This window comes from Rhinolophus hipposideros (assembly GCF_964194185.1).
Source record: "Rhinolophus hipposideros genome assembly, chromosome: 11".
Lineage (NCBI taxonomy): Eukaryota > Metazoa > Chordata > Mammalia > Chiroptera > Rhinolophidae > Rhinolophus > Rhinolophus hipposideros.
Genome location: NC_138057.1, coordinates 81062338 through 81075638, shown reverse-complemented (window position 1 = coordinate 81075638; position 13301 = coordinate 81062338). Strand labels below are relative to the sequence as shown.

General features: G+C 58.5%; 1 protein-coding gene across 9 annotated transcripts in view; it reads left to right on the top strand.

The window, feature by feature from the left end:
* Positions 1-13301, top strand: part of VAV2 (vav guanine nucleotide exchange factor 2) — a 157845-nt gene that overhangs the window by 92726 nt on the left and 51818 nt on the right. For all 9 annotated transcript variants that reach the window (XR_013994419.1, XM_081066162.1, XM_081066161.1 and 6 more), the window contains exon 4: positions 10152-10220. Coding sequence is in view for 8 of the 9 variants with exons in the window: in XM_081066162.1 (XP_080922288.1) it covers positions 10152-10220 (69 nt within the window). In the remaining variant the exon portion in view is untranslated. The remainder of the gene's footprint in view (positions 1-10151; positions 10221-13301) is intronic.

The window sequence follows — 13301 nt, the reverse complement described above, 5'->3', positions numbered from 1 at the left end:
AGCAAACAGCTGTGGACGTGGAGAAGGACGAAAGGGGAGTGTCTTTACTTTCAGTAGCTGCCGAGTGTTCTGGGTGCAGCCTTTAATCCATGTTCAGGGGCCTTAGAGACACCGCTGGGCCACGGAGTGTCCAGCTGCAGGCCAGGAGGCCGGCCTTCGTCCCCACCCCATGGCTGGCGGTTCTGGAACCTTGGGCATAGCTGCCTGCCCAGCCTGTCCCTTCCTCAGAAAGGGGGCCTGTCGTCCATCCATCCCTGTGCTAGTTTCCTCATGTATCAGCCCGTCTGCCTTTCCCTGCCCACGCTTGGGCTTGGTTCCCCGCGTCAAGGCTGGGAGGACATGTGGGGGCTCTGGCCCATTACGGACCAATTTGGAAGCGTTTTGTGCAGGGAATGTGCTGTGATTTTCTTTTGTCAGAAATGGGGGTACACGGAGGCCTCAGCCTAGAGGCTGGGAAGAGAAGGTGTGTGAGGGGAGGGTGTGTAGGCCGCGGCTCTGGGAAGCCCCCCTACTGGCCTGTGCAGCGTCCGTGCAGGCCTGTAGCGACTTCTGTGATACTTCCGTGTTCCCAGGTGGACATGTCCTGAGCTCTCAGGCCAGGCAGGGCCCTGGCAGGCCCCAGGGATTTTCTGCATAGCCTGGGTAGGTGACCCCAGCCCAGGTGGCATGGAAGGAAACAGCAGGGTGGCTCGCTCTGAGGGCTCCGTCCCACTTGAGGTGGATGGCGGCCCTGCCAATCCATTGGTCTTTCCATTCCAAGCTTCTGCCATTCTGAGAAGTGTGCGGAAAATCACAAATATACGAAGCCTCACAGCCCTGAGAAGGTTCTTCCTCTGCCCTCAGCAGCTGCCCCAGGCCCCGCCCTACCTTGGACAATGGGATGGCAGGGATAAACCATCCTTCCCGACCCTGAGGTCACAGTATCTTCCTCTGCCTTGCCAGGGCCCCGAAGTGAGGAAAGAAACAGCCTGGCTGGGATTCGGGGGTCACTCGGGTTTCTCCTCTTGGGGAGCACTCACGGTCTATCCCCGTTGTCCAGGCGCCGGCCACACCTTCCTGCCGCCTCACCCCCACGTTTGCCGGACCTGCTGCTGCAGACGTCAGGGCTGCTGCCAGGGCGGTGGCAGTGGCTCCACCTTGATGTCCTCCCCGCCACCCCACATTCCAAACCCCAACCCCTTGGAGGCAGAGAGACCCTGCTCTCTCTGTGCTGTCTGTAGTGTAAGATCCTGCTAACAGCCCCTGGGCTGGCCTATCGGTCACTCTGCTCCCTGGCTCCCATTGGGCCCCTGCCCCACCTGGCCTTCAGCCTCCTACCTGTTCCACGCCAGCCACCCTGAGCCTGCACATCCCTCAGGGTGCAGGATGCGTTTACCGCTGCCAGGACTGTCTCCTCCGCCCCTAAATCATGACCACATCCATAACGTCACCCCTTTCCTCCTCTCCTTACGTGCCAGGTCCTGTGGAAAGCATGTCCACACTGCGTCTCAGGATGTTTCACATACCTGTGAAGCAGGTGGTTTATCCCCATTTTACAGATGAGTTAACTGAGGCTGAATACTCAGGTCCCTTCTAAACCCATGGGCTAGGAAGCTGTGTGGTGGATTCCAGCCCCTGTCTGTCTGCTATGAGACTACAATTCTGAACTCAAAAATTAGACTGTTCTCCAAGCCAGGTCCCATGCCACTTCCTTTGAGAAGCCCTCCTGATTTCCCCAGGCCAGCACTGCCCTCCACCCAGAGCCTTTCTGTTGCTCTCTGCTGCCTTTGTGGCCTCCTGGTACCCTTTAGAACTGTGTGGCCTTCATGGTGGGTGTGGGTCTCCCTCATCTCTGACACAGGGAGTAGACTGAGCTGGGTGTGGGTGTGGGTGGGTGGTACAGACTGGCGCTACCCCCTGACGCGATGGCCTGTCTGCACTGGGTGGGCTGGCGGGCTGAGAAAAGAAACATGATCCATTTGCTTGTTTGGACAGTTGGGCCTGTGTAGCAGGAGAACCGTTTTTAATCCGTGAAACCCTGGCTCTCCAAGGCCTCCCTGCCAATTAGCAGGCAGCACCAGGTGACTCTTTTAATAATTAAACAGGTCTGTTGGGTCCTCTAGGCTGTGTTCTTGATGTGCCTTTAAAGTTTGCCTGGCTGCTGTCTCCTCGGCAAGCTGGTGCCAGAGGGAGTTGCTGGGCTGGGGTCTCAGCCCCCCACCCCCACGCTTCCCTCTTCCCTCTCACCCAGCTCCTGCCCCTTGGCCCCCGCTCACACCTGGTGAGAGGCAGCTGAATCTGATGGTGCCCGATGCCAGGGTCTAGCTCCACAGCCCCACCACACCTAATTCTGGGGCCGGTTTCAGAATAGGAAACTGGGAGGTGACCTGCCAAGGGCCCCTCAGCTAGTGACAGTGCCATGAATCGAAGCACTATTGTCTGTCACGTGTAGGACGAGGGTGGCCAGCTTGTCTGGTTTTGGCACTGGAATTTCCGCATCCCGGGCAAACTGGACAGGGGGTCACCCCCTGCACGGCCGCAGAGGCTGAGTCTGCTCTCTGGGGGCTGGTCTTACCCTCCAGGATGGGAAGGAGCCCCAGGCCCTGTCCCTGCCCTTTCTCTCGGACGTACCAGGCCGGCCAAGGAGGACCGATGCTTCCCTCAAACATGGCCCGTGGACGTCACTTTGTGGGATTGCTTCTCTGTGAGCCAAGTTCCACTTTCATCCCTGCACATGCCAGGTGGGGGCGGACAAGTCAGGAGGTGTCTCAGGCCTGACTGTCGTCGGAACTGCCAACAGAATGTGGAACGTGAACACTGGGCACAGGATTGTCAGAATGGGGCTGGGGGAGCTGCATTGTGGCGGTGGAGCCACGTGCTGACCGGGCGTGCTGACCACTGGCATGTGAACATGTTTCCCGTGACGCTCTTCCTAGGCCCTGGGGGAGAAAGTGCTCTGGGTGGGTTGGAGGGCCTGGGGATGGTGCTGGCTCTGCGTGTCCCTGGGCAGAGCTGAGGGGTGCCTGGGTGAGGGCACTTCCCAGTTGTAATGGAAACCCAGGGCTGGCACCGGGAGTTAGCCCTCGGAGCTGCTGCTCAGGAGGCTGGGGGGACATGGGGATGGCCTGTCCTGAGGTTCTGGACTCGGCTGGTGGATTCTTGGGGTGCGCCGCTGAGACAGGAGGGAGAGTGACCCACACTGTCATATACAGGACACTCGCTAGGTGGAAGCACCTGGGCTAAGAGGCATACCTGTGTCATCTCATTTAATCTTAACAATTACTACTCACCTTCATTCTACCGTTGGGGACACTGAGGCTCAGAGAGGGAGCGTGCCCTGCTCAGGGTCACACAGCTAGCCCACAGCAGAGCCACGATTTGAACGTGGATCTGTTACCTGCCTTGCTCTTAGCTCCTCCCACAGGCCTCCCCTGAAATGAAGGCAATAGGGGCGGTGGGGTCTCTGTTTTGGCTTCTCGCCAGTGCTCGTTCCAGGGTGTGGGGCATGGAGCCCGAGGGCAGCAGTGTGGGTCCCGGCCAGGGCCGTCTGCAGACACATAGCGTGGTGATAAGAAGCACGTCTCCGTCTGCGGTGGAGGGTCCCCCAGGGGAGCAGCCCGGGAGCTGTGGGCTGCCCTGGATTGGATTTAATGATGCCGAGCAGGCCTCTGCCAGCCACAGACGGGGTCTGCAAGCCGGGTGCTGTGCCTGAGCTGGTGTGAAGTGTGAAGAGAGGCAGGCAGGAGGCCGTCAGCCCAGGGTGCAGGCCTGGTGCAGTGTTAAATCAGCGACGACAGCGGGTCGTGTTTCCCCGGACCCCGCGCTCCAGGTCCCACAGCCCGCGCCAAAGCCCATAGGACCAGAAGCTAACTGGTCCTCCCCCTGGAACCCAGAGGCTCGGGCCCTGCCCCCGGAGGGAGGAAGTCTGTCTGTTTGGGGGTCCTTTCTTTGGCTACGTTGATCTTTGTCTTACAAACTACATCTGGCTGCCCACTGCTGAGGTGGCTCATAGAAAACAAATGCTGACCGTTCCCATCCAGCCAGGTTCCCGGGTCCCAGCAGGTACGCACCTTCAGCTCTGCCCCCCACCCCTCGCCCCCCGGAGCGTCTGGTCTGCCCTCTTCCAGACCTCGTGTCTTTCTCCCACGCAGCTGTAGGCGCAGTTGCACAGGTGGCCCTTCCCAGAGGCCATCTTTTTAGCAGATTCTCAGAGATCCCGAGGGCAAGGACCAAAGCCTGATGTATTGGTCCCAGAGCTGGGTTCAAGCTGTGCCTTGTCCCTGAAGCAATGATGACAGATGGCAGCCCAGAGCAGGTGCCCAATAAACACCTGGTGAAGGAAGGAGACAAAGTAGGAATTAAGCCTCCTCTGTTCTTTGTTCAGGGTTGTGGGCCCAGGCGTCCCCTTAGGGTGCCCTGGTTTCAGATCCTGTTCCTCTGGCTGGTGATCCCTCTTGCCTCTGGCCCCGGGACTAATTGTGCTGCCCAGATACACTCTTGTCGGCAGCAACAGCTGCCCGCGTGCGAGGTGTATTAGAGGGCCGCTCCTTGGGACGCAGTGACACCAGCCTCTCAGCACCCCATCTTGTGCGGACGGGGGGCTGGGGAAGCTTGTGGGGCGGATGAGACACTGCCTGACACGTGGGCTCTGGTGGGGATTTCTAGGCTCAGAGCAGCTTTTCTGCGCCCGGCACAGGCATCCCCTTCGTTTCCTCGGTGATGCCAGTGGGAAACTTGGCTTTCCAGAGGCTGGGCACAAGGCAGTGCATCCTGCGGAAGGGTCTCATGCGATAAGAGGACCCCCGCCGGCCCTGACGGGGGCACCTGGATGGCCACGCTCGGTGTTTAGCCCACAGTCATTCCTGTGCGGACAGCTTTGCCGTATTTGCTTCTCATCCCCTCCTCTTAAGGAGCAGATTAACTCCACTGTTAACGTCACGTCTGGATGTCTTGTTGAGCCAGGGGGAGGGAATTGGGGGGTGGGAGAGGCACAGAAGGCTCTGGAAGATCAGCTGGTACCTGAAACAGAAGGGTGGGAGCCAGGTCCTGTTGCAGAGTGAATCGTCACACCTTCTCCAGACGCTCCAGGCTGTAAGTTACAGCTGGAATGTGGCCCCAGAAACGGCTCAAATATCCTGTGTGCAAATGTGTCTCCCCATGTTAAACTGGGGTCAGTGTTGTCAAGTCACAACTCAGGGGTGACGAATACCTCTGGTTGATTTCTCATAAGCTCTTTTTGAAGGTGCTTCCTCGGATCTAATTCAGGGCTGCCCTTGTTTTGGGGGAAGGAATAGCTTGGGAATATCTGGCATACCCCCATCTGTCCACCCATCCACTCCCCACTAATCCATTCACCTGTCTTCCTGGCCACCCATCCATCCTTCTCCCACCACTCACCCACCCACCCACCCACCCACCTACCTCATTCACCTGCCCAGCAACCCTCATGTCCAACTACTCTCCCACCCACCTGTCCTCCCGTCCATCCATCCGTCCATCTCTAGTGCCAGGCACTGTGCTAGGTGGAAGGGGACCCACATAAGGTAGGGCGTGAATTGAGTCTTGAAGGGTGAAGAAAGCCTTGGGTGAATGGGGTGGGGCAGGGGACTGAAGACGGATGAGCATGTGCAAAAGCTGGAGGGAGAGTGGATGTGGGGGCAGTGGATGGGGAGAGTGGAGCAGAAGGAGGCCAGAGGGTTGCCAAGCCCTCCCCCACCCGTGCACTCCTGCCGCATCTCGGGGCCACCCCGGCAGCCGGGGTGGGGGTGGCGTTCACGTCCCTTTCCTACTCTGTCTGCCCTGGATGTAGCTTGTCTTTGTTTGGCTGTGGCAGGAATTAATTGGATTTGCAGCTCTGTTCTTGGGGATTTGTGGCCCCGAATAGGGATGTCAGGACAATGGTAAGGATTTTGTGGGCAGCGGCATTCTTCTGACTTACACATCCCTGTTTTACCTCCACTGGACAGGACAGATGAAGGAGGAGCAAACCAGGACCCCTGACAGAGACACAGAAATTAAAAGATAGTCTCACACAAGATTGATTAGTTTTTAAAAAGGAGGCAAAACGTTTTGAAATTCGTCCTGTTGGTGAGCACCAACTGTCTGTCTGTCTGGTCGGAAACAAGATACTGAAATATTCTGGGTAACGGGGCACTTAGGCCCTAAGGAGGCATTGGAAGTTAGTTCTCTCGGCTGGTAGAAAATAGCCTGGGTGAGGATGAGGATGGTAACAAATTATAAGTAGCAGCAACCATTTGGGGTCCTGCAACATGCAGAGCAGTGTCCCATGTCACAGCTACTCTTCACAGCAACCCAACAAGGGACTCATTATCTCCACATTTCAGGGGAGAGAACGGAGACTCAGAGAAGTTAAGTAGCTTGTGCAGGTCACACAGCAGGCAGTGGACCTCGGGTTCAGACCTGCTGTGCGTGCCTTACTCTCACGCCTTGCCTTTCCTTCCCTGCCTCACCTCACGGGTGGAGCGGGTGCTTGAGGGGGACAGTGCTGTGTTAAGAAAGACCGTACTCAGCTTCCAGGGAAGGAGTGCTGCAGGCGATTAGTGATGTCTGCCTGGGCACATGAAGAGTGAGAGGTGGCGCCCGTGCCATGGATTTGCTGATCCTGAGCTGGAAAATCGAAGGCTCCGGCTCCTAAAGCCGCACACAGAGGCCCCCTCATTTATTAGAAAGGCTTAAATGGAGCTCATGAAATAAAATTACTTTGGTCTTACGTATGGTCCCAGCATGGTGACCTGTTTTCAACATATTGATTGTGTTTTCACCTGCCTGTGGAAGTAACACCATTCGTCATCGACTGTTGGGAAACCGCAGAAATGGCTGATGAACTGGTTGGAGAGGAGATGGCCAGAAACGAGCGAGGGTGGGTGGCGCGTGGGCGAGGTGTGGGGAAAGCCTGTCCTGGCAGAGGGTGGGGGGTGTCTCATGCTGAAGGGGAGGGGACACTTTTTGGGCATCCACAGCCTCATCTGAACCTGGCCCAAGCCTTTTGGTACTTTCTGTGATCACGGGTGTGGGCTGGACCTTTCTGCGCTCCGACTCAGTTAAGGAACCAGAGCTGGGTTCCCAGCCTGCTCCCCTCAACCACACGGGATCTGGGTCACCTTCCAGCTCTGCTGTATCAAGGGAGTGCCTTCCTGGTTGTAAGGGCTGCGGGGTCAGTGAGGGGCCCTCCCCTGCTGATGGCTAGGGTGTCATGATGGCCTCTAGTGACCTGAAGTTTAACTGCTGTGCTCCTCCCTTCTCACCACGTGATGCCCAGTGGGGATGTGGTTGTCATGGTGATGGGAGAAAGAAGGGGAGGGCTGTAGGGAGGAGAGGGAGCCCACCCACAGAAAGTCAAGCTGGGCCAAGGCCACACTGCCACCTTGGACACAGGCTACTGCTACGAAGCCACTGGGGAACAAGGACCACTCTCCTGGTGGGTCTTCCTGGGGACGTGAGACCCAGGGTCACAGCAGGTCTGTGTCAGCGGGGCAGGACCAGGCCTTCAGCTCCTGGCTCAGTTCTCCACACGCCAGGCCTCCGCCCTGTGGAGTTCAGGCCCCGAGCTTTGATGTTGGGAGCAGGTGCTCACACAGCCCCCACCCCCAAATTACCCTGCTGAGCAAATGTCAGCCTGACCCCTGAGTGAGGAAGCCCCAGCCAGGGTCTCCCTACAAGATCCTTAGTAACAGGCTTCCCACCACAACACACGTCCCTGGGCCACAGGGAGGTGCTTGGTTTAATTAAAGGGCATTTTCGTCTCCCCCAGAGGTGGGTTGGTTTGGGCCTATTGCTTTGAATGAGCCTTCCCCACCTCTCGGCATTTCTCCTGCCCTCCCTCGTGGAGGAGGAGGGAGGCCAGCCGGGTGCCTGGCGTGGCTGGTTCAACCCGACCGCAGCCTGTGCACTGTGTCTGCAGGTCCCTGCGTGAGCAGTTAGAGTGGCGGGAGTGCAGAGGACTCCCGGGGAGCTCTGGGGAGGGCGTGGGGGGCTGATTTCTTTGAGCGGTTGTTGTGTGGACTCCCTGTGCTGATGGTGGGCACAGAGAACCAGAAGCCCACCACATCCACCCCTCCCCCACACCGCCATTCCTTCCCTATTGCCTCTTTGGCCAGAGTGCACTGTCTCCTTTGCAGACCTGCCTCCTTCCTCCAGTCTGTGAACAGGGGTCTCCTAGAACAGCGGTCTCCTGGATGGCACTGAGGGGTGACAGACCAAGGCCTCACCCCTTCCCAGTGAGCATGTGCTGGGTGCAGACACAGGGCCCATACAGCACCTGCGTTCTCTCCTTTGACCTTGGCCGTGCCCAGGCTCCCTGTTCGCTCCTTCTCGCAGATGTGCAAACATCTCAGCAGGCTCAGAGGAAGAGCAGGGCCAGGATTTGAACCCAGTGAACCCCACACCGTTCCTGTACCTGCGGGTCCCCAACACCTCGGCAGTGTCGGCTGGGCCTGCCCCTGCTTTCAGGAGCCAGGCCCAGTTCCATTTTGCAGTAGTGGAGGGTGGGGCCCGAGCCACCCTTTTTCCCCAGCATTCTGCCAGCGAGAACCCCCTTTCCTCGCATCCTCCCCGTGAGTTCTGAGCGGCCCACCTGACACCTGTCTCTTGAGGACCACAGCTGGTGTGCGCCCTCTCAGACCAGCAGGGATGCTTTCTGACTCTGTCTCATTCCTCCCAGATGCGTCTTGGGATGACAGAGTTGATGGGGACGCCGGGCACCCCCCCCCCCAATAGAGAACTGTGAGATTTTCATGGAAAAAATAATAATTAAGGGTCTTAAATCCAGATGAGTGTGGGCCACGTGGCCCACTCTATGTGTCCTAGAGAGTCTCACGTAGATGTGAAGGCCCTGATGAGGCCCGCTGCAGAGAGCCCTTTCACCCGATTCCAGGTGCCCCACGCCCTGCCTAGTCCCTTGGGGCAGCATTGGCAGCTGGCAAAGCTGCACCCCTACCCAGGAACTCTGTCCCTCATCCACTCTGAGAAGTACTCGTCACATCTGAAATCCAGCCTTTGGGTTCAGTAGTATGAAGGTCGCTGTTACCCTTGATAAGAACCGTTTCATTGGGGGATGGATGTGGGTTCAAGGAGGCGTGGGGGAGACGGAGGTCAAGACGACTGGCCAGCTCCTGAGGCTTGCGGCTGAGGGAGAATGTGGCAGGGGCTGGGGACCAGAGGTGTGGCGTCAGGGGAGAGCTTCCGGGGGGGGGGGGTGCGACTTAGCAGGGGAGAAAATTGGTGTTGCTGGGGGAGGAGGGACAGTTCTTGGAATGATGACCGCAAGGCCATGGGGAGAGACCACGTCCCTTGATGGCGCTCTCCATGGTGACCCTAGCCATCCAGCCATCCACCCTCCAAGGGATGGACATTTCAGGCGCCCTGCCGTGCTCCGTCTGGGGCTTGTCCCCACATGGTTCCTGCTCCCAGAGCTCCCTTTCCAGGTGGGGAGGCAGGTCCTTGCAGGAAGGCAGCACATGACAGAAGGTCCGAAAGCTTTTTAGGACATGCTCTGACCCCAAGCCAGGCCCCAGTGGGCTGGTGAGTGGGAGTGGTGGCCGAGTGCCATCTTCCCCACAGGCACTGGCAGGTGGTGGGCCGCCTCCCCTGTGGAGCACGCTCTGCTATTATCCTCTGTCCCTTAGTGGCCCTACCCTTCGGGGTGGAGGACGGTGCCCCAGAAGCTCCACTCTTCCTTGCCAGACTCCCTCCTGGGTCCTCTCCCTCGGACACATGAGCCAGCAGCTTTCCCACGCAGTGCGGCACCACAAGGCTGTCTGGGGGAGCCCCACACCCACATCTCTGTTTCTAGAATTCCCCTGGAGTGTGGAGGCAGGACTGGCACCTGGGATGAAAGCTTCCTGCCATCCCTGCCCAGTCCCCTCATTTGCCAACAGGGACGCTGGAGCCCAGAGAGAGGGAGTGAAGACCTAGTGTCCCCGTGCTGAGCTGGGCATGGCTCTCCTTACTCCCGTCTCCTCTGCCTGGCTGACTCTGTGACAACATCAGTGTCATGCAGACCGTTTCCTTCCCTGAGGGAGCAGGCAGAAGGCCTTTGCTCCCCCCAGCAGAGCCCAGCAGGGCTGTCATTCCAGGGGGCCCGTGGTGGCTGACAGGCTGGGGCCCCACTGAGAGCTGTTCACCTCACTCTGCTCCCCTTTCCTCTCCCGCAGGCCTTTTCCCTCAGAGGAGACTGCAGAAAATGATGACGACGTCTACCGCAGCCTGGAGGAGCTGGCTGAGTAAGGACCCAGGCGGGAGAAGGACAGGGAGGGAGGGTGGGCCGGTGGGAGAAAGCATGGCGGCCCCAGTGGTGGCCGTGCCCGCCTCATGATTGTCTGTGCTGCGGGTTCCCCCACACCAGAGTGGGAACGGGGGCTTCTGCAGGCTCTCACATGAGCCGCTGTACACGTCACACCTCCCTCCGCATTCTAGAAGGCTCCCCAGCATGTCTGGTGGTGACATGGGCGTGACCTTCCTCCCAAGGTCAGACGTGGAGGGGACTCTTTTTTTGCGAAGCTGCAGGAGGAGCTGGGGTGGGGTGGGCAGGGCTGGGGAGGCTCTTGGATGCTGTGTGGAGGATGGGGGAGCAGGTGTTTCCAGAGCAGGGGCCCCTGGAGCACAGATCCCAGCAGATGCCGCATGTGGGCTCAGGGTTGTCCTGTGGCCTGACGGCGGGCGTGGGCCTGGGCTGAGACAGGCCCCCTGAAGCCGCAGGGGGCGTCTCCCTTCTCTGGGTGGCCCCGTCTTTCCACTGCTTTGTGTCTGCTTCACTCCACGCTCTGAGGAGTTCCTTGCGGTATCCACACGCAGCCCAGGCCTGGTCACCCCTCCTGGCTGGTTCACCTCGCAGTCCTGGGGCCCCACAGGGACCGACGAGAACCCAGATGGCGGCTCTTCCTGAAGAGATTGTCTGGCTCTGCGGGGCCAGCTGTGGCCAGGGGTGGGGTCAGGAGCCTGCTGCTCAACTTCCTGGAGAAGGGGCAGTGGGTGGGGGAGGCAGGGGTGCCCCGTGCTGCAGGAGGGGAGACTGAGGCCCCAGAGGTGACTGGCTTGCGCAGACCCCGGGGTGCTCCCTGGTGGCCCCTGACCTGGCTGGCCACTGCGCTCAGGCCAGGGGGAGAACGCTATTCTCACTTCCGGCTGACAGGGAGCCCCATTCCTGTTGGACAGCAGACTTTTCATCGTTCTGGATAAAGGGCTGCTCCTTCTGGGAAGATTCTTAGCATCTCTTTCCCTGCCCCTGGTAGCACAGACTGAGGGTAAGAATCAGAGCTGGCTTTTACTGTACACCTTCTGTGTGGAGGCACGTGCTTTTGCTCACCCTCACATCCACGCTGCCTCTAGGATGTGGGGCCCAGGCAAATAGCTTTTGCAGGATTCAACAATTTGAGGTATCCAAAACCCAGCACGTCAGCACTAGCTGGTCTCATGTAGGTTAAAGGGTTTGAGAGCACCCTGGAGGGGAGAAATGGGGCCTGGGGTCCACACAGCTCACACCTAAGGCCTGGAGCAGCCCACCCGGATATTCTGACAGTCCCAGGAGTCAGAGAGGGTCTTAGAAAGGTACACTCCATATGAGGGGCCTTTTGAGGCGTCGGGCCTAATGAGGGCTGCTCACCCTACCCTGTAGGGGTGAGAAAACCGAGTCTGAGAGAGGCATGGCAGGAGGGAGGTCCCCTGTGAATGAGGACCCCTAACCCCCTGCCCTGTCTGCAGCCCCTCGCATACTGAGCTCAGGGTTGAACCCCCTCCCGCCCCTTTTCCTGGTGTTTTCCACCCTTTTCATCTGCTAAGCCCAGGCCTGAGCATCGACCCCTTTGGGAAACCACACTCCACCCGCCCAGCCAGCACCACGTCTCCCATCCCCCTTTAGAGCCCCCACGTCGGTTTGGCTGTCCTTGGGGTGCACCATGATTAGGTGGTTCAATACCTGTCTTCTGCAGACTGGAAGGTGCCCGAGGTCAGACCCTGTATCTCTGTCTTGTGCAATCCCCTCAGCCCTGGTAGCACAGGCCTGAGGGTAGCACGTGGCATTGGCAAGCCCCAGGTAATGGTGACAATGATGATAGGTGGTGCCCACTGAGCCTTTAGGGGCCGGGCACTGCTGGGACTTCATCTCCTTATGTCCCCTACCCTTTGCCTCCCCCGCCCCCAATTGCTTTGTGAGGTCTATTGTGCAGCTGTCCCCATTTTACAGATAGGGAAACTGAGATCTAGAGAGGGGAAGCCACTGGCCCATGTCACTCAGCTAGTTAGTGGCAGAGCTGCCATTTGACTCAAGTCTATGCTCTAACCTCCCCACTATTCAAAGTCGGTGTCCCCCAAGTCTGGGAGCTCCCTGTTCCTTACTGGGGGTGACGTCCATCATGACCTGCCATTTTTTCTCAAGTCACCAACCCGAGGCTGGGGTCTGTGCCCTCCAGAAACCTTCCCCAGTGGTCAGCACAGACCGAGGGCTCTTTGTGCCGCTGGGACCTGGCATAGAATACCTCATCAGTACCAGCCAGGGACCCCCCCACTCAGCCGCCACCCCCGGCTGCCTGCCTGTCCCCGGGACTGGTGGTGCATGGCCCGTTTTGAGGGTTCCTGTGGGGTGAATCAGGCAGCAGTGACCTGGGGCCCCCACTTCTCCTTTCTCTCCCCTTCTGGTTGTGACAGTTCTAGAAACAAAACATAGGATGTAATTCCTCTTGGACGGAGAAGCCAGTCCGGGGGACGTGTGGCTTTGCACAGTTCAATATTATTCAGTGACATTAAGAGTGAGCCTTTTAAGCCACTGAGTTCCTTAGGACTGCCGTTATTGCAGACGTAAGTCATAAATTCTAGGAACTGGGATGAATTTGAGTCTTTAACTTGCGGTTTGGTCCCAGTGGCTCCAGTTTAATAAATTTTTCATGCTTTTTGTTCCCACTTCTCCTTTCACTGAAAAGCAAGATTTCCTAGCCTCCCATCCCTGTGGACCTGGGGCTGATATTATCCATTATGGCAGTTTACAAGACAAACAGAAATGTCATTTCTCACCTGGCCATGGCCGGGGAGGGAATGTGGCGTGCGTCATTAGGGCTGGAGCTGGGGCAGTGGCCTAGATCTGATCCAGGCAGCGGGGGCCAGGGAGTGGCACTGCGAGCAGAGCTGCCAGTCTTCCCTTTGGGCTCGTGGCAGGCGTCACAAGTGACCAGCACCTTGAGGTGCTAAAGGGCCCGCCCGGTCACCCAGATCTCAGTGCTCCGCAGCTGTTTGGGGACAATCAGACACGGGCTCCACGTGCAGCAATCTCTCCCAGGCGGGGAACCTGGTGTGGCTCCTGGGGCCCCAGTGAG